At 39.6% G+C, this 26,197-nt stretch overlaps 1 protein-coding gene across 1 annotated transcript; it reads left to right on the top strand.

The window, feature by feature from the left end:
- The first annotated feature begins 5,297 nt into the window (after positions 1–5,297).
- MSANTD1 (Myb/SANT DNA binding domain containing 1) lies at positions 5,298–26,080 on the top strand. The gene is made up of 3 exons (XM_066316800.1): positions 5,298–6,115; positions 16,072–16,356; positions 25,082–26,080. Exons 1-3 carry the CDS (start codon positions 5,862–5,864, stop codon positions 25,320–25,322), a joined length of 780 nt encoding a protein of 259 aa, XP_066172897.1. The 5' UTR covers positions 5,298–5,861; the 3' UTR covers positions 25,323–26,080.
- The last annotated feature ends 117 nt before the right edge of the window (positions 26,081–26,197 follow it).

Here is a 26,197-nt window from a genome sequence, read left to right on the forward strand (position 1 = left end):
ATGTACATAAAAGCTATCCAACCGTGCAATGGCCTTTGCTCAGTGATGTGCTGCTGTCACTTGTCCCTTCTGGTCTCTCCTGTTTGTTTCCCTTGTGGCATGTCTTAATTAAGTTTCAGGCCCTCTGAGGAAAGGGACTGGCCTTTTTATATATCTTGAGACACCTACTGTTTTCCTCAGCCTGAAAAATTTTTTTGTTCTGTATTTGTAATAGACCCTTCTGCAGTTTGGATTGCTCTGGGCTTCCTTTGCAAATGCTGCTGTACTATTAAAATTCCCTCACAGGCAGTATGGTGGCATGAGCTGTGTCTGTGTGCAGCTCCACATCACTGCCCTGATGTGTTCACAGCCCTGTGGTTTTCTGTCACTTCTGGGCCTTTACAAACCCCCATGACCCCATCACCCAAGGAGAATGGCAAAGTGAATAGTGCATGGACCTTATTGGAGTTCCTAAGCCAGGCACCACTGCCTGCAAGGTGCTTCCCTATCTCCAGGTGAGCTCCTTGTTTCCAGCACTCTCCTGAGCACAGCAGCTCCATTGGTGGTTTAATGGAGGAGAAAAAAAGACAGCTTCTCCTCTTAATCATCTGTCCCAGCCTATCTTCTCTGGCCAAGCTTTTCAGAAGTATTGGAAGAATATTTCCTTTCCCACAGAGTATTTCACAGAGTATGTCTTCTCTCATAGAGGACCATAGTATCACAGAGGATCCTGAGTTGGAAGGGATCCATAAGGATGCACCCCAGGACATGAATGTCCCTCCTGTCTGCCAGGGCACTGCTGACTCATATTCAACTTGCCAGTGACCAGGACTCCCAGGTCCTTTTTCATAGTGTCTCATTCCTCAGCCTGTCTGTACTGACATTGCATTTAATCATCCTTGCAAATTGCAGTAGGCAGCAGTCAGAGATACTAAACCCATAATTCTCTGTAAGACTTTAGAAAGTGAGCCTTCTAGCCCAGTGGATAGCAAAATGTGGGGCAGGAGAGAGCCTCCCAACACATGTAGCCTTTCTGAACTTACAATATCCCCCTGCAATGCAAACTCCAAATGCTTTTAGACAAACACGAACACAGTACTGCAGCCTTTTAAGCAGAATTATCAAGGTGTGTCCGCTCTGAAATCCCAGAGAATGAACACCTGCTCTGCAGTCACTATCCAGTTCCAAGATTTATTATTACGCACGTATGTCAAGCTTCTGGTGGACCAGTCCAGAGGATTGCAAAGAGCAGTGACCACCCTGTGCTTTGGACAATCTTGCTTTTAACAGCTTGGCCCAAACAAAAAGGGTGAAAGCAGCTTTATTTGGTTGCTGGGTTTTGGGTATTTTTTAGTTTTATGTAACCAAGACATTACAAAGTAATCTACCATGTGTTGTAGAGTTGGTTGGACCTGTGTCTTTGAGAAGTGATGCTCTTTCAGCAGGAAACTCCTCCTGATGTCACTGCTCCAAGTTGCTGCCTAAAAGGGTGTTTGCTGCCAATTGGTATCAAGACTCTCCTGAACCAAAGCTAATGTTCTTCTATTTCTAAAAATCCCTATAGGCAGTGACCTGTGTGTCAGCATGCCTGTAGACAGCACCCGTGGGGATTTCAGACATGGAAGTACATTTAGGAGAAGTTGGAGAAATCTCTTGTGTCCCAGCGGAATAAATTCTGATTTGCCCAGAAGCTTCTGCCTGACTTCTACCACAGTCCCCATCAGCAGGATGGGACATGCTCTTCTGTAATCACGATGTAATGGCTCAGTTTGTGGGCTGGGCTCTGGTGCTGGAGTGACTGGAGCCGTTATTCCCCTGCAGGCACACGGGAAAACACCATTCCCTAAAACTTGGCTAAAGGAAGTTTTATTTGGCATGCATTAGCCCACCCTTGGAAAGCTCAAGGCTGTATACACAGTCAGTTAGCACAGATCACCTGAGGTTTAGTCAACAGATATGTAAGGATTAATGGAGTTGTCTAAACTCAATGAGAGCAGCAGTTAGATGGGAACTTCATTAGATCCACAGCTGCAAATTGTAAACCCTTCTACCCTGTTTGAGGTTTGTTATCTTTAGAGATCACCATGAAAGGTGGAACAGCTGTGAGAGCTATTATTCAAGCTGATAAAAAATGATTGCAAAAAAGGTAGGGTGTTTAGACAGATGATATGAAGAACAGATTTGCAAGAGGATCATTAAATTCATGTTCCTCTGAGCTGGTGTGCATTGAGAGGAAAAGCACAAGTGAGATATTCAAGCACAGTGAGGTGTTCACAAGAATATCTTCTGAACTTGTCACAGCAGTGCCCATCAGAGAAGGGACCAGGGTGAGCAGTGGAGAACAACTTTCCCTTACAAAGGGAAGTCATGTACAAAGATGTACTCAGTAGCTCTGTTATTTGTATCAGTGGTTTCTGAGACTTTAGTTCCTTTATTTCATTGATGAGAACAGTTGCAACCTCAGTTGCTTGAGTAGTTCTAGGTCTGGAGGAAGCTGGTGCTGGAGGGCTCTGCCATCAGGTGTCAGAGGGGAATGCAGCAGGGCTGTCAGTGCCTTCAGTCCTGCAGAGTTGCAGCTTGTCATGTCAGCCGTTGTTCTGGGTTCGGTGACCAGCCAGTCTTTGAGGTAGAAGACAAATCTTCACTAGCCTTTAACTTGAGAAGGGCAAGAAAGAGCCAAATGCTAATAGAGCTTCTCCTCCCAGTGCTCTTTTCCTGGGCGGGGACTGCCCTTGCTGTCACAGAGCTGCTCTTCCCCTAAAAGGTTTGCTGGTCCTGTCTTAGCTCTTTGTCCCAACTCAGGGACCAGGACAAGGGCTTAGTGATGCCTAGGGACTGCACGCATCTGCAGGACATCAGCAGAGAGGTGTATTTTCTCTCCCCTGGCTCTGGCAAGACTGCAGGAATTATTTGGGAATAAAAAAACTTCTCTTGCTTTCAGACCCATGTAGGAAAACAGTCACTTTATCAACCACTTGGCACGTGTGTTTTGGCGAGGCAGAGGAGGCATGTGGGGTCTCCATAATTATTATCAACGACTTTTTCAGAGGAGGGGGTAGAACCTGAATCCTTGAAACTTAGATTCCTTTCAGGTGCTGAGAGGAGGGGAATAAGGGAGGTATTATTAGAAAGCATTTCTTTTATTTAACAGATGTTCAATAGCACTATGCCACTATATCAATCTGTCAAGTCCACTAATAGGAAACAGCATATAGAAAAGTAGAGATGTGAATTTCACAGGGAAACAACTGCCCCCCTTCTGCAGGATCCCGGGGTCTGGGGGCCATCATGGAGCACAAGGAGCAGCCGCACATGTGCCAGGCACATGTGGATGGAGAAGGGAAGGAATAGTTGTGGACTGACTATGACAGAAAAAACTTGGTGCAGCTGGAAGGGTTTTCACCCACCCTGTCCTGGTTGTTGTAGTTGAAACTGGATTAAAAATATCCTTAAAGCAGAGACCACATATTATTTTGGGTTTTGATAAGTTGTGTGTATCGTGCTATGGGTTTCAGTGGTGTTTATCAGCATTTTCACAACAGAGGTGGTTTCAAGTCTGAGGGAGAAAAACAAACCTCTAATGGAAGATTAAAGGTTGAAAAGCAAGCCTGGCTTTTCAGTAGCGTGTGTTAGTTCCGAGTCAGACCCAAAGCTATGGTATTTTCTCTTGGACTCTGCATTTCTTCCTTAAACTTGTCCTGGTGATCCCCAGTCACTGCCTGTGACCACAGGCAGCTGAGGTTGATATGGTTTTATTAAAAGAGCTGCTTGAAGCCCAAGGTTAAGTGACAGGAATTTCAAAACAAAACAATAAATTAATAAAATGAATGTGTCATCAGCTGATCCTCTTCTGACCACCATCTGTCCCCTGATCATGTGACATCTCCCAGCTGGCCACCCAAGAGACAAACCATGCAAGATCATCACCACAACATATGCTGCTATTTACACATTTTTAAAGGTAATAGTTGCTAGGCTGTCATATTAGTGGTTAAAAGCAGTTATTTGGAAGCTAGGGGATTTTTTTTCTTTATTTCTCTCCTTTTTATTTTTTCCCTTAGGAAGGCAGTGACTCAGCAGGTATATTTCTGACAGAGACATGTTCAGGGTTGGATCAGTGGAAGTTCCTATGTAAAGTATATGTAATTCTGCCCCCCCATACCCCCACCTTGTTCTGTGGTATGCTGTTGTGCCTTTTGTAATAGGCAGTAGAATAAATAAAACAGACAGAAGGCAATGGTCCCACAAATATCACTAGTGTACCTTTTAGGAACATTATGTTCTCTCTTTGCCATCTCCAGGATGCAAACCAAGCAGTGCATTTTTAAACTATTGTTAAGATCAAGGATGTGGTTATGAGAAGACTTACAATTTATAGGATACTTAAGCATTAAGGATTGAGGCACAGAACATTTCCTGGGGATTAACGACTGACTGGGTGAGCCTCAGGCCATTAACCCCTGCCTGCCATTAATCTTCAGGAAATGCCCTGCAGTGAGGTCGTTATTGCTGTTATATGCTGAAACAGAAAAATAATAAGAAGAAAGGTCCGTGGATTATTTATTTATATTTTACATAACACAGTTCTATTGGGACTGTAGGAAATGAACATCTTTCTGTTTAGCTGGTCGTAGTGCTGGAATTAATGCAGTTCCTGCATCTCACTATTTTGTGGAAGATTATTGTCAGATTGCAGGAGTGTAAGTGGGGCAGGATTTGGCCCATTGCTTGTATTGCAGTGTTTAATACAATGAATAAGCCCTGCTTCTCTGATATAACTGCTGGCACAATTTAGCCCTATATAAAAACCAGCTCAAAATGCTTGTTTTACAGCAAAGCAATTTATTCACAGTTCTAAGCATCTCGCAGCCTTTTTTTAACTCGTTGAATAATCCTTTTAGGTTGCCCATAAAGCAGGTGAAATGCTTCTGCTGCAGTCCTAAGGCAGAACACAGGCTGCATAAATAGCATCTAAATTACTAGGAATACAAAATACACATACAGTAATACATACCTACAAAGGCAAATTCATACTGACAGGACTGCAGTGTGTGCTTATCAGCAGCAAAACATCTCGGGGAAAAAAAAAGTGGCTTTATATTGAAATTTTGTATATATTTCTCTCTATATAAACACTTATATATTATTTTTTGCATGTTCTGAAGCCCAGATGCAGGCTCCTTTTTAATGAGCCTGCCTGCTTAAACATTTATTAGCTTAGAGATGTATAGTTTTCATAAAGCTGGCTGATTCTTTTTGCAGAATATCTTTGCAAAAAAAAAGCGCCTTTTTTTTTTCCTTTTTTTTTTTTTTTTTTTTTTTTTTTGTGTACATGGCCTCAGTCCTTGCAACCTCCTAGAGAGTCTGTCAAGGCACAACTTAAAAGCTCGTTCAGGCGACCATGACCCCCTGCTAGCAGATTGTCTGCCTAAAAGGTAAGGGAAAGCTAAAAAAGAAGTAGAAACTTAAAAGTAGCTTCTCAAAGGCTGCATAGATCTTTTTTTTTTTTTTTTTTTTTTTTTGTTAAACCTAAAGTGTTTAAAAGCTTTAATATTGATGGCCTGTCAACTTTGTCCTGATTCTTTGGCTTTCAGTTAAAAGGTTTTTGTTGTTGTAGCTTATGCAGTTGCTCTGTTGCTATGGAAACGTGACATCAAAATGACGTTTCTCTGTTTAAAAGCTTTTAACTAAATTCCTGCCTGTCAGATGTAGGCCCCATTTTGTGCACTCAAGCTTCAAGCTGTTGCAAAAAGGTTTCATATGTTCTGTTGTCATTCAAATTCTTTATCCACATATGCATGTCTTGCACTACAAAAAACCTAAACTAAAAACTCAATCTATATTAAGTGTCCTCTTTTAAAACCCTTTTAGGTCAGTCAGCAATGGCTGCAGCAGAAATTCCCAGTTACATTGTCTCTTCTCAGACTGAGAAACACAGGAGGGCCAGAAACTGGACTGATGCAGAAATGAGAGGTTTAATGCTGGTTTGGGAAGAATTTTTTGATGAGCTGAAACAAACTAAAAGGAATGCCAAAGTTTATGAGAAAATGGCTAACAAACTCTTTGAAATGACTGGAGAAATTCGCCACGGAGAGGAAATAAAGATAAAAATTACAAATATGACATTCCAGTACAGGTAAGCTTCAGTTAATTCTTTTTATTTTAAGAGATTTTAGCAGGGACGGCGCAGTGATTTTTGCCTTTCAGAAAGAAGGCTCCTAGAGGAAATCTGTCGATAAAAGATTAAAGATTGTTCATATCGCTTTTAAAATTCTCTCTTGCCAGTGCTGTTACGTCATTGTTAATTTGTCCCCCCCATTTCATGTCAAACTCTGGGACAACTTTGTTTCTTTAAAATTATCTGGCATTGTTATGATGCAGAGGGATTGAAATGTATTTAATGGGGAAAAGAGATTTATTTTTTTTTTGCTCTTTGCTGAGGGGACTGATTGTGTTAGCTTGGCAGCAAATTCCTTGCAGTGAAACTCCTGCAGTTTCAAGTGGCCACTGAGGATTGGAATTACAAGGCAAAGTTAAAAAAAAAAAAAAAAAAAAAAAAAAAAGGAAAAAAAGAAAACTAGAAGAGAATAATGTTTGGGGGGGGGGCTGATGCTCCTCGATTTTGGTCTTGTGAGTTGAAGGGTTACACTTCACGGGGCCAAGAATAATTGAATGTCTTATTACTGAGTGACACACATTGCTATAATTATAAGCAGCAGCAGTGAAAGAACTATTATATCTGCAGAGAGAATCAATGTGCACCGTCAATACTGCTCCAAAGGAGTCGGGGGGAGGGCGGAGGTGTCTATGAGGGGATGATAAAGAACAGGCAAGCAGTCAGGAGGGGAAGTTGGTTCAGAAAATGTGAGGCATTTGTGGATTTGTTGTTTGCAGGGAGAAAAATAATTAGAACTTAACAGAAATGTTTCCATTTTCTTTTTTTCTTTCTTGCTTTCTTTCTTTTTTTTTTTTTTTAATTCTTATCTCTGTGAAGCACAAACTGCCTCATACTGGAAATCCTGAGTGGTGATTTGAGCTAGGTGCTTGTAATGCAAGAAAATCAAATATGTGACTCTTTTATTTAATCTCTCCTCAAAGCTCATATTAATAATAAAAAAGGTTATTACAGCAGGCAACCATGTTAAAACTGCTCGCTTTTCTGTAAGGCACCCTTACTGAATTTAATGCAGAGACTGCTCATCAAATAGAAAACTAGGAAAAATCCTGTAAACCCCTTAACTTTGAATGTCCTTCTACATTTCTATGATCCACAGGCATAATGTTTAACATCATTTGCCCTAGTATTAAACCTGATGTTTCGTGGCAAATACTAACATCTCCAAAATGTTTTCCCAACCCTGCTGTAATCCCTACGGTTTTCTTCACCCAGACTGTAGATGAAAAAGCTGGAAGTAAGATAAATTTTTTGTCCAGCATCACCCAACAATTCACACTCGGATGCAGATTTAGGAGTCAGGAGTTGCTGGCTACCAGGCTTTTGCTTAGTCTGCTAAATCTGCAGTCCTCCCTGCTGGGAATTGCATCTCGCGGCACTGAGATTTTACAGGTGTCTGTAGCAGCAACACTGCATGATAGTTAAGTGCCATAATTGCCAAGCGGAATAGGTTATTTCTGTCAGCCTTTGTTCTAAATTTACAGTGTTGTCATCAATCAGAGAGTCTCATTTTTTTCCCTAATTAATGTTTTTACTTTAAAGTTGCACTGGGGGAAGGGAAGAAATAAGATCACTCGCATACATGCGCTCTGTGTGTGTGTGTGAGAAACTGCACTTCTAAGAAATATCCTTCTATTTCTGTGAACTTCTAAGATTGCTTCTGTTGCATGTTGTCAATCTGCTTTTCTATTTTGCAGTGCATGGCAGCTCCCTGCTTATTGATTGAGATGCTAATTTAGGAGAGTTAAAAACTGCCTTGTGCTGTCACAGAGCTGTTTCATTTTGTGCTCTGGAATATAAAATGCATATTCTAATTGTTTGTTCACATGCCTGTGCAAATTGCTGTCAAGGTGAGGTGGTATGGAGAACAGGGCAGGGACAAGCAAAAACTGTTACAATTTCCAGTTTTCTCTGTACTTTTTGGTGGTGTGTGAGGATAGAGAAGGTGGTGGTGAAACTGTAAATGATGTGAGTGGCCACCGACCACAGCTGGCTTTGCTGTGAGGCAGCCGAGTTTTAATCTATGCTTGGGTGCCTGCAGGACACTTGAAGAAGATGCTTTACATCACTGTGTTTCTGAGCATCATTGCTGCACTGTGGCACAAACTGGAAAAGAAGATCCCAAGAGTGGGAAAATGCTCTATTTTGAGAAAATATTTTGTAATGATTACATTGGGTTACTGACCGTGACATGAGAGAATGTAGCACCAGTAGCAGTAGTGAGGAGGGGTGTTCTGCACCCAGGAGCTTCTTTCTTCCCCCTCTTCAGGATCCTGTACTTCTTTAGGCAGCTCTGAACAGTGCTGCAGAGGTGGAGTGGCCCCTACTCTTCCTTTAACAGTCAGAAAAAACCTGCATTAAAATATTTAATCAGATCATATTATTCCTTTATTCCACAAAGGAACATAAATCCCCTGTTCTACAAATTACTACACATACATAAATATGTCTATATATGTGTGTGTATGTGTTATTTGTTCCATAAAAGGAAAATGCAGTACCCTGAATATTTCTACTTGTCTTTTTAACCAAGTTCAGTTTAAAAAGTGCTGCACTGGCATGTCTTTTCCTGGGACATCTGTTGAAACAGATACTGATGGTCTAAAACATGTAAGGTTCTGAAATAGAAAGCAGTGAACATGTTGATAATGGTGCTCTCCAGTTTGAGGATCACATGGCTTTCTAAGAGGCAGTTCAGTAAATAGAGGTTTTTTTATTCTGCTTAGTGCAAGCCATTCATTATGAGTAGAAGGTGTCCAGGTCAGACAAACATAAGTAAGTACGGAAGGAGTGTTAAGGCCAATAATAACTGCAGTTGCTGCAGCACGTGCAGCCTACATGGGTGTGTGCAGTGGCAGGGGGCTCAGAAGGGGCTCCCACCCCAGGTATTCACCCTGGTTCTGGGTGTGTTTGGATCCCTTGTGGGATCTTGTGCTGCCAGGTAAAGTTACTTCAGGTGTAGCTCAGTGGGCATGGACATCTCTCACATAAGCAATTTCCGGGTGATCATATCCCATTCCTCCATATCAACTTAATTCAGGTGTTAAAATGCCAAGCAGAAATCTATTTTATCTCATTATTTCCTCCTTGAATTCTTGTGTTTATTTCTGCCTGCCCTATATTTCAACAAGGTGACAAGAGAATGAAAAGATGTTTAGAGAATAGTTAGGTTGACATGTGGAAAGCTTTCTTTATTAAGAGAAGTGGAAAAGTTTGTGAATGCTAAAGGGGTAATGTAATGTAAAGCAGGTTTTTTTGGCCATAATACAAGAAGTTATTTATAAGAATTGCAAGGCAAGAAATGTAAAACTAGTTAAAGTCATATAAATCTGTATTGCACTGCATAATAAGCACGTGGAACTCATTGCCACTGAAAATCATTGACACCAAGACAGCAGCAGGTTGTTTTAGTACTATTACTATTTTTACTAAAGATTAGATTTATTAAATAAAAAACCAGATGTTGTTTGTCTCCCAGTTAGGTAGAGTTATGAAAGACAGTGGGTTTCAGGATATTACTGGCTGTTGATGGAAAAACAATCACGTGTTTGTGATGGGTGAATATGTCCTCAATAGCTGTCTGTCAAACTCATTCTTGAAGTATTCAGCACTGACCTTTGTCAGAAGAGAATGAGACGGTGGACTGATCTGGCAGTGGTTCCTGTGTTCCTCTGAATTACTGTAGTCCAAGTGCATTTGGAGGAAACTAATCAGGGAAAAATATACTGTGAACTGAAGTAGTTCTTACTGGAGTCTCAGTACATTAAGGGACAATTTCATCCACTGTGGAAATTGACTGGGTGGAAAATACTGCACAGCACCAAAGGTGCAAGGAAAATTCTTTCTGCAGGTGTATTTGAGTAAAGCTCTGCTTTTAGGGATTGCTGTAAAATCCGAAATATCTGCTGTGGATAGATCAGCCACCAGGTTTTTAATGTTCCACTTCAAAGATACCTGTGTGGTGAGCTGCATGAACCTCCCCATTTATCCATCCTGGAAGAAGGAAGGGCTGAGCCAAGCTTCCTGGAATTCAAAGTTAAGCTTTCAGATGTGCTGGTCATCAAAAGTTTTCCTGAGATTAGCGTGCTAGCTCTTGAGGTTTAGCATCCCTTAGAGTATTTGCCCAGTTCTTTGTGCAGTGCAGCCTACTCAGGGCTATCAGCTCATGTGAACCTGTAATTATTCCTTCTAAAAGAAAGCACTGTCCTGTCACTGCTGATGTGCTGATCTCACTGCCACAGTGCTCTGTGACTGCTGTTACAATATTGCCACTGACACAATACACACTGGCTTCCTAAAAAGGAAGCAGGGTTTGCACAGCTTGCACAGTGGTCCACAGTTTTGACTGATTCCTTCTGATGTTTAAAAATAAGAACTGTGTGAATGCAAATTCATTATTTTCAAAAACATCACCCTCCCCAAAGCCTAGAAAACAGGATGCAGCTGTTGCTCTTTGATTTGAATCGCAGTCAATTAATGTTAATGATTGGTAAATTTGAATCAGCCTCATGATTTGAATGAAAGAGTAGTCTAATTTTTTATTTTCATGTGTACATGATAGCAATTAAACATTTTTGCTTGAGTAATCCATTGCTATACTCTATGACATTATGCAACTGGAAAATTTGACCTCTGTTACAGCAAATGATAAAATATGAGTGCAGCCAAATTACTGCAAAAAGTTGAATTGGAATATTTTAATATCTTTCTCTTTAATGTCAATAATTTGTGGCAGATACACAACTTAGTATTGTACTTTCATCATCCTCCTTTTCCTCACCATTGATTGGTTCATAAACAGTTGCTATTTATTATTTATTTTGAAAGCTTTTCCTAGAAACCCCAGGAGAGGGATCTGTGTCCTTTCCTTAAGGCAAGCAGTAATATCAAATGCTGCAATAATAAAAAAAAGCAATACTGCTTTGAGCAAAGTCTAAAAAAAAAAACCAAGCAAGTTATAGATTATTTGCTTTTTGCTGACTAAAATGATGATTTAAAAAACTCCACCTGTTCAGAACATAGTATTGTGATAGTTTTATTTTAGAAGGTGGATTAATAGGCACAGAGAATAAAGTCTGAAAAAAGGTCAGTGGCAACACAAATGACTCAACAGTTGTCTCAGTCTATTCAGTGGAGCATTTTGGCAGTGGGATCTCAAAGTCCATTAATTTATTCACTGCTCTGGAATACGACAAGCAATCACCTTTCAAATTAACTGGGTTGGCATGCTTTGGGTATTTGTCCATTGGAAATCTGACTTTGATCCCTGAGTTTTTGCAGAGAGTTCTCAGTTGCCCCTGCTCTCAGCTGGATTTTAATGGACCCTCCTGAAACAGCAACAGGTCTAGATAAACTCAGTGTGAATTTATTTTGCAAGCTCTGCTGACTTTGCTGCTTACCTCTGTTTCTTACCTCATTTTCCCTGCCTGGCTTTCTCACTCGGGCAGTGATGTGCCCAGTTTCAAAGTGTTAATGTTTGGCTCATCTTGCTCTCTCATTTCTGGACTACTGCTTTCCAGCCTTTGTATTGCCCTGTTTCTTTTAACATCCTCATGTTTCACTAAAACAAACAAAAACCCAACTCTATGAAGTAACTAAGATTGCTGTGATGAATTATGCTAATGACTGAGGCAGTAAATTAATCTCTGCTTTAGACTCCAGTTTTCCCGGGTTACATTTGCCTCAATGTAGGCAAATGCTCTCAGCTGTCTCAGTAGGCTTTCTGGACTTCTGGCAGTTGTAGAAAAAATATTTAAATGCCAGTAAATCCTGGAACTTGATATTGGTATTACAAAGGTAGCTATTTGGTTTGTTTTTACCAGAAAGCTAAACCATCAACACTATTGCAGTGAATGTTCCCCCCATTTACCTCCACCTGCAGCATCTCTACTTTTCTTCCAAAGGACTGACACTCCCTTTCTCCTTATCTTCTCATCTCTTCCCCTGTTTCATCCTTTTTTTCCTGTGTGTTTGAGCCAGACTCCATACAGGTAGATGATTGCTGCTGGTGCTGCTTTTAAGCTAACACAGTTCTCTTGTCTACCTCCTGGTAGTGATCCTTTTATTTAGCCCAGAGCTATGGTAAGCAGTCAGAAGCAGAATTAGTATCTATTCAATACATTCAAAGCCAGAGAAATACCTGCATTTATATAAGTGCAACTCTACAGCTCTGTGAGCAGACAATAAACAACAGTTCTTCCTTCAAAATTGTCTTAGTTCTTTAAAAAAAAAAAAAAAAAAAAAAAAAAAGGGTGTGGGTACACAGCTGAGCTCCAACAATAACAAAAAGGTTATTATAACCAACCTACTCAGGCAAAATATCTACTCCTGGAAACTTTCCATTGAATCAGAAAGGTTCAGGATGGAAAGGACTTTAAAGACTGTCTCTTTCCAAACCCCTCCTATGGGCAGGGACAGCTTCACTAAACCGGATTGCTCAAAGCCCCATCCAGACTGGCCTTGAACACTGCCAGGATGCAGCACCCACAGCTTCTTGGGGCAGCCTGTTTCAGTGGCTCACCACCCTTATTAAAAATTTCTTCCTTCTATCTAGTCTGAATCTACAGTAAGGTCTTCCCAGAGCCTTTTCTTCTCCACACTGAACAATCCTGGCTCTCTCAGCCTGTCTCTGTGGCAGAGCTGCTCTAGCCCTCCGAGTAATTTTGTAGCTCTCCAGGTGAGGTCTCAGGAGAGCAGAGGGGCAGAATCCCCTCTCTCAGCCTGCTGGCCATGATGTTTTTGCTGCAGCTCAGGATAATGGTTGGCTTTGTGGGCTACAAGCATATTGCCAGCTCATGTCCAGCCTCTCACTGACCAGCACCCCCAACTCCTTCCCTGTAGGACTGCCCTCAATCTCTTCATCCCCTAGGCTGTAGTTATACCTGGGTTGCCCCAAAAATCACCACAGTGGTGGGTGATTTAATGAAAGCAGATGCAAGTAATGAGGCTCCTCAGCCCCATTACTTGGTACCTTTATTTCAGCCTTCACTGCCCAGATGTCTCAGTGAGGTGTGCCTGCAGCAGAGTTATCAGAAATACCAGCAGTAGAAAAGGAAGGCATCATCTCTGAAAGTTTGTGAAGATTGAGTGAGGTCTCTAGGGATCAGAAAAAGGCTGTTGAATCTTCAGAAAGGCAGGAACAGGAATTAAGAGTTCTTCCCTTCATCTCCTTGTAAGATCATTGAGCAAGAAGTTTTGGAAGCAATTTCCAGTCATGTAAAGGAGAAGGTGGTGGTGACTGGGAGTAGCCAGAATGGATTTAGCAGCACTGAATCACATCTGACTGACCTGCTTGCTTTCATTTTTAAAAAACTAGATCTGTGGATGAGGGTAGAGCAAAGTACTGTCTAGCTTGATAGTACAAACCCTTTTGACAGTCTCCAAGAACATCCTTGTATCCAAGCTGGGATGTTATACTGCAGATGGTAGGACTACCAACCGGCTAGAAAACTCTCTGGATCTCTGGGCACAGAGTAGTTGTTAATGGTTTGTATTCTGCCTAGAGGCTCATTCCCAGTGGAGGACTTCAGGTGTTTTATACTGGGGCATGCCCTGTTTAGTATCAACAATCCAAAGGTGAAGGTGGAGTGCATATGCACTATTTTGCAGGTGATGCCAAGCTGGGGGCTGCAGTCTGCACCTGGAAGGGCAGGACTGACACTCAGGGGAGCCTAGACAGGCTTGAGAAACGGGCTGACAGGGACCCCATCAAACTCAACATGGACAAATGCAAAGTCCTCCTCCTGGGACGGCCAAATGCTGGAACAGGCAGGGGATGGCCTGGCTGGGCAGCAGCTCTGCTGATGGGGACTTGGGGCTCCTAGCTGACATGAATACGAGTCTGTTCCCAGAGCAGTCAGCAGAGTATCAGCTTTAAGCTTGTCCTGCCCTTTTTGACACAATGCTCCACAGTCCTAAAGGCTCAAACCATGTCTCATGAAGTCTTAATGCAGCTGCTGGACTTGGCAGTGGCCTGGCTGAGGTGTGGTCACCCCTGGCTTTTGCCATCTCACCCATGGGGATAACTGACCATGGTGAATGCACTGCATAATTGCAATTCAGTTTTAAACCCCATAGCTTGAACCCATTGAGGGTTTCAACACAGGCAAACAAATGTGGTATGTAGGCTTGGCTACTAGCTTATAGTGGCATAATTGATATGGTTTTCATGCAAATAGCCTCCACAATTGAACTAAAAATAATCAGTATTAATTGATGGTTGTTGTCAGGCCTGTGTTTAGCTATTTTCTGTCTGTGCTGGATGGATATGCATGTATTTGTAGGCTGTGCTCGATATTCTCTGACTATGAAATCGCAGCAGTAGGTTGTGAAATATGTATGAAATTAAAATTTTGAATGCATAGAGGGCATAAAAGTATGGATGGCTGTGAGGCTTTGCTTTGCAGGACTATGATGTGCATTTCTAAACAGCTGGAAAAGCTCATCAGACCTTGCAAGGACAAGGAAAAAAGAATCCTTAAATGGCTTTAAAATCTAAGCAAATCTTACTGCCTTCTTTTCTCACTAGTGGATTTCCCCTTACTCTAGGCTGACAGAGGTTTAAAAGGAAGAACTTCAAGTTCTCACTTTTAAGTTTGGCACCATTTTTTTCATGTTTACATGTTATTTAAGTCTCCCCCTTGCAGGACTGGTGTGGGCAGGATGGATTCTGAGAAGGAAAACCTGAAAGGCTTCAAGAAAAAAAGGGTGGGCCAGGTGTCCAGGAATACAGGAATAGTTTTTATCTCTCTCTCTCTTTTTTTTTTTTTTTTTTTTTTTTTTTTTTTTTTTTTTTTTTTTTTTTTTTTTTCCTGCAAATGCAAACCTTTAGCTGTGAGAATCAGATTTGGTTCAGCTTTTTGTTAATTTGAATGAAATTTGGTTTATGAAAATGGGGTGTTTGTCATTGGTCTTGCCTTTCCTGTTGTGTTCCCTTCCTGCATTTTGATTTAGAGTAACAAGATCTGAACTGGGAGAGGCAAATGAAAAGAAAGTTTGGGACTCTAGTTGGGCTCTGGAATTTCTTTGAGATGTATACTACAATTAAATATCTCAGTTTTATATTTCTCAGTAAAAGAAAATAAAATAACACTCGGTAACTACTGCGATAGCAGTGAACTTGTTTGAGGACTGAATAATAAATTTTATTATAAGATACACATGAAAGACAAGGTCATGTTTGATAGTCCAGTGTAATGGTTTTGTGCATGCTGTTTCTAATGCCTTATTAACTGTTTTTGTTGTTTTTTCTTTTTTTTTCTTAAATTAATGAAACTCTGTAGTTTTGCCTACCTTTTACCATTTTTTTTCTTAAATTAATGAAACTCTATACTTTTGCCTACCCTGATCTTTATTCAGTAACAAATGAACAGATGTCTGTATCTCACAGTTGTTGCAAGGCTATTTACCAAGGCATTTCAGGTCTTTTAGGTAATACTAGAAAAAGGATATGCATTATATTTATAGCCACTTGTATTCATTATAGAAAATAACTATTCATTCTTCAAAGCATGGAAGTGCAGGGCTGCCCTCAGTTTAGTAAGGGCTCTCGTGTGTTGCCTAGTCCAGTTGTCAGGGACTGCTGTCAGATTGGTTAGTTGTGAATTCTTTAAGGGGAAGAAAATTATCCAACCACCAACACAGTCCTGTTTCCATTAGAAGTTGTAATGTTCTTTATTTGTATTGAATTTAATTGAGGGTTTACATGCAACGTTTTATAACAGGTCAAACCTAGGAAAAGAACCTAAAAAGAAAGGCTTTACTGGAGGTTAAAGAAGAAAAGTGTCTATTTTTAGTCTCATTGAAAACATTGTGTTTGACTCCTAAATGTGACCAGAATAAATGTTTTGAGATATATCTGCATGAAAAGTACTTTTGGTAGGAAAACAAACTTTAATGTTGTGTGCCTTTTCTTACAGGAAATTAAAATGCATGACTGACAGTGAAACTGTGGCACCTGACTGGCCTTACTACAAAACCATTGATAGGATCTTATCCAAAGTGACAGACCACAGCGATGTGAAAATGCATGAAAATCAGCAGCCAGGCCCTTCTACATCACAGACAGAGGCCTCGCAGTCTCCATCAGCTAAGTCTACACCTCTCTATTTGCCATATAACCAGTTTACATATGAAGGAAGGGAAGAATGCTTTGAAGATGAACATTCAGAGAGCTCATCAAGCTTGCTTTCTTACAAGCTGAGGTAGCATCTATTTCCCCCTCTTTTTAGTATTTTGCAGAATGAACCAAATTTGCTGTTTAAAGAGAACACCCTCACATGCATTTTCCTCTAACAGCTCTTGTATTTTTTCTGTAAATCACAAATGAGATCTGTTCCCCAGTCTCAGCCACTTTGCTGAATTAGGGCATTTTCTTTATTCCTTTATGAAAGACTGGAAGGGAGTAGGAGAACTGGGCAAAAAGTTGTATATTATTGCCAAAACTCAGCATGCATGTCACGGCTCACATCAGGGAGAGTGTTCATAAAAGGAGTACAGGCATGTTCAAGGGAGTCCTGTGGTGCAATCAGAGATATAACATACTGCTTAGATGATTTTTGGCTTGCTCTAGTTTTGCTTTTGATATGAGTATAAAATTTCTTTGGCTTCAGTTATTATTAAAATGGTGAATAGTTGCAAAATAAATATTTCTGTGGACACTGAAAAGCTGCTCATGCAGTTTGAAAGTGCATTGCAACATTTTAAATACAATTGAGAATGTAATTTTTTTCAAAGTAAATGCTAGTTTGAGATACAAACATGTGATTCCTTTTTTTTCTTCTTTTTTTGGATATGATTGGAGTTCCCTGGAAGGCAACATTTTAACAAAAGGCAGGGTTGTACTCTTGATACAAATTTTAGACCTTACTGGTCTCAATTTTCATCCAGAGTGGTATGAAATAAGAGTTGATTACAGTTTTCTGGCAGGAAAAGAGTTGATCCTAGAGATCCTTATCATGAGTCTGTAAGGCTTTAACTGTAACAGTAAAATTACCTGTCAGTCATGCAACTATAAAGATTGAGCTGCAAGAAGAACCAACCGAGCAAGTTTGAATTATAGTTTCCAGACCCACTCCTGGATTAATAAAACTAAGGTAAATTCATTCAATCATTCAAACAAATACTCCTTGAATAGCCTCGAATTATTTTAAAAAACCTTTTATTTTTTTTTGGCAACGAATATTTATTAGGACACATAACTTTTGAACTATAGCAACCTTTTTGTTCACAAGCAACAATTTTTTTTATCCTAGTTTATTGTAAATAGTTGATATTCCCAATACACTAACTCACTTGACTTTAGGATTTGCAAACTCCACAGTCACATTTCAGATGCAAAAACTTTATTCCCAATTGAATTTACAATAACTGTTTCATATTTAATTAGAAGGTCACATTTCCACAAACGTGAAACATCAGGCTTTTTAAAAATTCTGGATGTTAAGTTTTTTCAGCATAGGGGCAACTCCAGGACAACACAGATTTTGTACCCTAAGAGAGGACAGAGGTCACCATGCCAGGTTTCACTACAGAACATAGACAGTCCTCACAGAGATCCAGTTAATCAACCCCAAACCCTCTTCTGTTGTTCCCACGTTTGCAGGTGGATCCCCACTCTCATGTAGATGCTTTCATTTACAGCTAAAGTGGACTTAAATCAGTCACTAAATTATAAGCTCTGGAAAATTCAGGCTATGATGCATTTTAGCCAGCTTCAGGTGCACTGGTTTGTTTAGTTTTTAAAATTTTATCCAAGGAAATAACCTAATCTGTTCTAGTAAAAATTATTTTAATTTTACTTGGCTAAATTTAGAAACTGCAGCTCATTTAAATCTAGCCCCTAGTGGCACAGGCTGGCTTTCGGCTGGCTGCAGGTCTGGGGCAGGTAATGCCCCTCAGCCTAATGCCCCTCCTGTTGCTGTTGCCTGCCAGGAGTGGCTGTGCTGGATGGCTCAGGAGGGTCTGGGAGCTGCAGGGAAGGGCAGGGCAGCCCCCAGGGCCTCCACAGCTTAAGAATTCAGCCATGCTCTCGCAGTCTCCACTATGAAAGAATATTGTGCACTAGAATATTGTGCACATCATTTAACAGCAAGACAGTCACACAGTCACATGTTAAAATACAGTTCCCCTGTTTAAAAAACAAAAGGAGAAGTTGAGCAGTAGATACCACACGAGAGATCAGTGTAATATTACAGGTGAGCATCGTGATCAGATTAAAAATTAGAAACCACTTGTGATAATGCGGCATGTGTCTGGAAGGAGAAAAAGTGTTATTCCAATAGTCATAGGGGGTTTGAAAAGCTAGTCCAGCTTTGACCTGCTTAATTTAGGCTGATGAATGAGAGCAGAGTAGGGAACCCTTTCTTGGCCAGAAGAAAATAGTACTTGCTAATGATACCACATGGGTTAAAATCACTTAGGGCTGCCATGCTCAGACAAGGAAGTTAATTCTTTTAGAGCTACTAATGGAAAATTATGAACTGAGGAAGCCATTTTCAGCTTAAGCAATTAGTGTGTCATCCTGTATTTGAAAAACACTTTGAAATAGCCAACAAGAGAGTAAAAGAATAAGCATAAAAATAATTTGGACCCATCTTGGCTATTTTATCAATGTCCTTGCCTCTGAACAGTAAACAATTGATCCAACAGATTCAAAAAGGAACTAAAGACAACTCTGGGAATTAAAATCAAAAGAATGTTTTAGGTCTTCAATTTCCCTATTTTTCTACTTTATGACAATGCAAAACAATTACTTTGAAACGCACTTTGAAAAATACACACTCCTGTCTATATGTAAAATACAGATGTGTTTTGCAGCTGTATATTTTACAGCTTACATTATGGGATTTTTTTTCTTCAGTAATAAAAATCATAATGTTATGGCAACAATCAATAGGGAAAAAACCTTTCAAACAGTAGTTCTTTCTAAATAACTTTTAAACATCTGAAAACTTTCCTGGTATTCCTTTAAACTCTATAACACAGCTTTAGAGTGTCAACTTTGTGTTTTCCACAGTATCTTTGAACGTAGCAGGAGGCTACTTGGCTACATAAAATATAGCTTAAAAAAGTTCCATTCAATGTTTAGCTTTCATGACAGCGAAAAATGTCACGTTTTATACTTCAATCAGTACACACATATTGTCAAATACACAATAGTTAAAACTGGCTTTCTTTGCCTTCTGTTTGAAAAACTTTGAGTCTGGGACTTCTTACAAAACCCAAATTTTACTGGTTAGTGATAATACACTTAATGTGAGATAAAATTAATTTTAATTTTTGTTGCAAGTGTATAGATGAGGAAAACATTTAGAATCCCTTTAAAGGGGTATCTCATATTTGTTTAGTATTGTTCTAACACCGCTCTAACACTGTTATACAGTACAAAACATCTGACAAAAATAGAATTATTCTATTATGGTCATAAAATATCATGCAATGTGGTGAAGTCTTGTATTACAGCTTAAACTTTTAAAATCCAAATTCCTGACACCACTATAAATTACTTTTTATCTAATTGAAAACATTGTTTTTTCACCCTGTGGATTAATTTATGATCTTTGTTTTCACAGTAAAATAATGACAGAACATAATTATACAGGCTGTGAATGTAGTTCAGACTTCATGTGTTCTGCGATTTCTATTGTACTGAAAATGGGGGTGAAGGAGTTACTTCCATAGATTAAAAGGCCATAATAAACCCACTATGTTATCTAAGAAGAGTCTGACTTCTTGTTAGATAACATTTGAATTTGGCCATTCTGATGTGGAGCTCAGAAGTGTTATGGAGAGACTTCTGTGACATCCTTCCCTCAGCAGGGCACTTCTGCACCCAGGAGCCCCTGTCTCTGCTATCCTCCACTTCTTTGTTTCTATGATTTGTTTCACTTTAGGAAGCACTAAATGTCTGGTCTAGACCTGATAAATTTAGAAGATGGGGAATTCACTCTTTCCTTCGTTCTTGTAATAAGCAAACCCTTGTTTAAAACAATCCCTTGTTTCTAATGTAAATTTAGTGAATGAAACTTTCAGATTTTACTTCTACTTACCTTTCTTTTCAGTATATTGGAGAATCTTTCAGTATTTTTTACTTTCTGGCAAGGTGGTTGTGTGCAATGATTGTACTGTTTTTGCTATTTTAAAATTTTTAAATATAGATTGATTAATCTGGTGCAGAAAGTTTACACAGGAAGAAAAAATAAGAATTGGTAACATGAAGTAACCATGATAAGGATTAAAAGAAGTGCATTAAAACTTCATGATGATGCTAATTTGGGAAACAACATCTTTGGCAAAGACTTTACTATTTCTAAAATTATGCTACGGCTATTTAAATCTGAATGGGCGTCATCTACAAAGAAGTTAGAGCTTCAGGCTATGTGCATTATCTAGTTCAGCTTAACTCATTATTCAGACTTGTTATCCTAGCAAGGTGCTTTGCCCCGGCTTCAAGCCATTTTTGTGGTTCTTTTCTGTGCTTTACGTCAAGGATGAGTCTCATTAATGCCTGAATGCATTTGAATGAGCCTAGTTTACCAGAAGATCCAGGTTGCCTCAACCTCAGTCCTTACGCTCTAAAGATCTTTATATCATCCCTAATATTAATATTGTTTATATCCAGACCATTGTTGATTTTTTCATAAAGTCATGGATTATGGAGGTATGCTCAGATTTGTATGTAGCTAAAAAAAACCAAACCAGTGAGAAACAGCTTTTAGGTGTTAAAAGCCATAAATTCCAAGAACTGATGGTACTGTAGAGCTGTTTGCCATAAAGTAGTTGGAAATAAGGAATTGTCATTAGGGTATTGTGAAGATAATACATTTTGATAAACAGAGAACTCTTTGTATTCAACTCCTTCTTCATTAATTATTCACACACATCCCTGAAAGAAGCTGTATTGGACAAGTAAGCAATCAATCAAGGAACTTTTAACTGAACAATGAATTAAATTGGTATTAGGTAGGCAGACAGCAAATCCATTTGAGACTTGCCTAATATGTTGCCAGATTGTACCTGGAGGTTTTGCTTTGTTCCCCCTCATGCCCATTACACACAGTCATTTCTGCTCAGTCTCCTAGGTGAGAGGGAACAATTTCTTTCCCTTGGTTTGCTTCCTTGGAACCCTGCCTCTCTGTTTTAGAGCATAGCAGGGAAATAGCTTTGTGAGGTTCTGTTTGGAATATGGTTCCAGTGCCAGAGCTTTTCCACACTTTGTTCATGTGGTCAGAGGAATACCAATGCCAACTTCTTGTAGGCTTTCTACTGTAGGCAGAAGAGTACCAGCAGATTGTATTTGAAGTCCTTTACTTCCCTAGACCCCTCTTTTCCTGAGATTTCCCTCAAAATCGACCTTCAGAGACTAGGCTTGGCAAAGAGGGAGGTGCTTCAGCAGCTTGTGGATGCTGTCAGGAACTGCTGCACCCCTGTTGTCACAGAGGTGTTGGCTGCACAGAAATGCAACATGGAGAGGGGACAACAGGAACTGATTGATGCTACAGTAGCTGTCTGTCTTTGTTTATTCCTGTGCCTATATTGGCAAAGTAGATATGCTCCTAGCTGAACTGTTTGAGGATACTGACGCTGCTTGTGTTACTTGATGCTGAACCCATATTCCTATCCCTGCTTCCCTCCTGAATTTGTTATAAAAAATTATTGACAGAGAGGGGTCTCTGACATGCTGCCCGGGACACCTGGAACTTCTCAAGAAAATGGCTCAGTATCTGAGGAAATACTTCAGTATTGAAATAACTCATCACTGGATGGGAATTACTGGACATTTTACATTGTTTCGTGTTGCAAGTGCTGTTTGCTTGTAAATTAGATTCTTCAGCGCCTTCTTTTGTAGGGCCCTTCTCAAGAGCTCGCTTTCAGCAGCTATTCTGCAAGAGGAGAGGATTGTAAGTGCCAGTTCCTTACTGTGAACTTGTGAGCAACCATAGAACTCTTTCATTATCAGTCAGTGGAGAGAAAAAGAGATTGGGACCATCACCAAAGCTAGGGCTTTCTGAAAATTTCTGAAATAAGTATTTCTTTTCAATGAAGGCTAATTACCAAATTGTTTGTTATTGTAAACAAATGTAGAGAGTACTTTGGAGACCTTCAAGAATCCTTGTGTCATTGCTCTTGGGGGCACTTCTCTGTGCTGAAACACAGTTCTGAGCCAGCACTCTTCAGTGAGTACTTTTTTAGTTATTAGCACACTGCAGATACTGCTGACACAGTAAAAATTTGCTGCTCTTTTGTCTCTGAAGCTGTGCAAGGTGCTTACTGTCTTGGATGTATGGTTTCATGTCTTACAGTTCTTTGATGGATTTAACTGAAAAGCAGGTAAAATCCTTTATAGACTCTAGGAAAACACGTCAAAGATTCTTTTTTCTTAAAAATAAGACTTATTTTAGATCTTTCAGTCTAAATTATTCCATCTTGTTTTTTTATGTAATTTTTGTTGTTGTTATCTCGGTTGAAATTAAAAACCAGATGTTTTTACTGTTTTTACACTAGTAACTGTAACAGTTAGTACTGTTACCAAGAAAGACACAGAATACTCACTGCATCTCAGTACCATTGACAAGCCTCACATTTTCTTTCTCATTCCTTGTTAAGGACCATTCTCACCAGTGCTTACGTTTACAACACACAAGCCCTCTTGTGGAGTGAGTTCGTACTGGTTTTAAGACAAGAGGTCTTACCACAGCTACTTTCTAACACTGTATGGGGAAGAGAATAGAGATTCATCAAGTTTCCAACATTTAAATCCTCTGTGAAGACAGGCTTAAATTCAAAAAGTGACTTTGGCTAAAATAATGCCACCATTTCAGAAAGTTTCTTGCTCTGCCTACCAGAAAGCACATTCATTTTTTGTGAATGTGACTACAGTGATGGGCACCTTGGAATAACAGATTCAGTGTTGTCCTTAGACTGCTGTAGATCTTTTCCACTTGTTTGACCTCTCTAAGAACCATATTTGAAGTAATTCTGGCCCTTAGAGTTAAGGGAGACAAATTTAGTGTTTTAGTGTTAGCCAAGACCCATTCTCACGAGACTGTGAGACTGTGATAATTTCAGTGATCAGCAGTAAGCCTGTCCCACAGTTTGAGCAGAGCAACATGTATTTATTTTATCCACATTTATTTGATGCCCCAAATCAAATATGCTACATAGAACTTGCAAAGCTGAGTTCATTGTATACCTTCCAAAGTAGATAGTATCTCACCCTTTTTGGGTCACTGCACTCTTAAATATCAAGGGGCTTGTGTCTTTTTCTTATATTTGCATTAAGCCTTTCAGGTGCTAAGGATTGTTTATCTCTCCTGCTGACAGATCTGAATGTCACAGTCCCTGCTGCACAAAGCCTGTCAAGTAGGATAAGAACATGAATCAAATTATGATACAAATCTGCCACAGCTGAGTGACCTCACTCCCACTACCCTTCTTCACATTAATAAAAACACATTCTTCAAGAGTTCAAGTTATCCTTATTCAAGGATGTCTTAAAATCTGCAGCGTGTTGACATGGCATACTAGTCACAACTGTACTATCTCATTATTGCATTTCACCTAGAAAGGATACTGCATTTGGCAGAACATGACTGAGATTGCTGTTTGTGTCAAGGGACTTCAAGACACATCATCACATATCTTTGATGTTGGGGACTCCATTCTGGTGTTACAAAAAGTGTAAATGAAGACATGGTCTTTAAGTTAGGAAAGGAGTTATCCAGCTTTAACTGGAGGTTTCTCAGATGTGTAGTACACTTACACATTTGCCTTCTACTTGCCTTTCTTCCCCCTCTTTCACATTTTAGCATGATTCCTTCTTAGGCTATAGGTTAAGAGACACAGATCTGTGTGTGTTCTCACTTGTATGCCATGTGGGCTGGTTTTGACTGTGTTGCTCTGTGACCCCAAGTTAGAACAGCCATATGACCTTTACACCTCGAGAGCACTGTCTTTACTGCCATGTTTATCTCTCTTCCAAAACAGAAGCCCAGCATGATAAAGCATAGAGGAAGTTCTTAAAATATCCCCAAATTCCACATGGCAGCTCTGTATGTTTCAGATGAGGATGTCCGTTGCCCTTCTCGGGACATGCTCCAGCCTTTCACTGTTTTTCTGGTCGTGAGGGGCCCAAAAATGGACAGAGGGTTGGAGGTGTGGCCTCACCAGGGCTGAGTACAGGGTGACAGTCACTGCCCAGGTCCTGCTGGCCACACTGTTGCTGACACAGGCCAGGTGCCATTGCCCTTCTTGGCCATCTGGACACACCTGGCTCATGTTCAGCCACTCTCAACCAGCACCCCCAGGTATTTTTCTGTCTTTTCAGGCTTTTACATTGTTTAAAATGCTTTGTGGTGGAATATAAAAAAAAGAATGGTCATTGCCACTGCTGTGTATTGGCACAAGGGCAAATTCTGAGACTGACATTCTGGAGTGGGACCAGCTTTACTGATGCAATGCCTTAGAAAACAAGCTGTAAGATACCACCACATGTAACCGTGCTGCACTTTCTCTGGATTGGGATGGTTATTGAAGCTTTAAAATTGGAGTTTCAACAGCCAGATAAGCCAAATGTCTTTCTCAGTACACTGTATAAACTCAGTGTGTAAGACATGTCAAGATTAAAAAAAAAAAAAAAAAAAAAAAAAAAAAGCCTGGCATTATGCAGGGAAAATTCTTATTAAAAACAATGAGATGTAAAACCTATCTTTTTTTCCTTTCCTTTTAATTTTTTCCCAGTCTGTAACACTATGCAATAATACATTAAATACTTACGTTTTGGCATAAACTTGAGAGGGAATTTATTGGAGAACACAGGGGTTTAAAAATATGACTAGGTTGTAGCTTGGCCAAGAATATGCTATTGAATTTTGGGTTCTTTCTTTTTATAAATATAAGTTTAATTTCTAACAAATATTCACATTTCAGAGCTGAAGAAAGACCAGTTAAGAAAAGAAAAATGCAAAACTGCAGTTTCCAAAAGAAGAAGCTAAAATTAATGGAAGCCATGTTGGAAGAACAAAAGAAGTTGAGCAGAGCCATGGAAGAAACCTGTAGAGAAGTGCGCAGGATCCTGGATCAGCAGAACATCATTCAAGTTCAAAGCTTACAGTTACAGGAGAGAATGATGAATCTACTGGAGAAAATGATCTCCAAGTCTAATGTGTAGTTTCCTTTGTGAATGCCTCTGAGATTATTATTGCTATTATAGATAACCATTTATTGCACACCATATGTGTGTCTGTTGCCCTATTCCCAGGTTTTCCATGGAAATTAAAACCCTACTATAATCCTAGTTCAGCAAAGAAAACATAATGCAGGGCCAGAGCTAGCCAGTATGATAAAATTAGTGCAATATATGCCTAAATTGAATTATTTTTATACAGAAAGGTTAAGGGATAAATAGCTCGGGGAACTGAAGTACTATTTATGCCTAAGTCAGGTATTGTTTTGCAAACAGTGGTGTTGTATATTGCTTCACATCAAGGACTGCAGCTTAATGTGTTCTAGGAGAACGAAATAGTGCATTTCTAAACATGGTTATTGCACCTTGACTTTGCTGATGATTAAACCCTGTTTTGAAACATATGCCTGATTGTATAAGTGACCTATGGTTCTTGTGAAGAGCTAGTTGGGACCATGAGATACGTAATTTTAAACTCCATGCCTGATATGAATAGTACTCTAAAGTATGAGGGTAAAAATAGTCTATTCAAATACATTTTTTGATATAAAAAGAAACCCCCAACCACCTTACTATATACTGAATACTAAAATGTATAGAAGATACTTGAAGTTGCTTTTGATATTAAACATTTAATTTTTTTCATTATTAACTGGAATCTGTTGACTTAACAAACAACCAGCAATGAAAACTTTCATTTATTCTCTATCACAAAAGTATTGTACTGTGTGTATATACATATATATAATGTCTATCAAATGAAATAAAGAAGAAGAAGAAACTTACTCCTTGTTGCTGGACGGACAGTATGCTTTGGGACAGTGAAGGATACTGGGAATGGTAACCACAGTGAGAGGTTC

The sequence above is a fragment of the Sylvia atricapilla genome, chromosome 4 (assembly GCF_009819655.1).
Source record: "Sylvia atricapilla isolate bSylAtr1 chromosome 4, bSylAtr1.pri, whole genome shotgun sequence".
In the NCBI taxonomy this organism is placed as follows: domain Eukaryota; kingdom Metazoa; phylum Chordata; class Aves; order Passeriformes; family Sylviidae; genus Sylvia; species Sylvia atricapilla.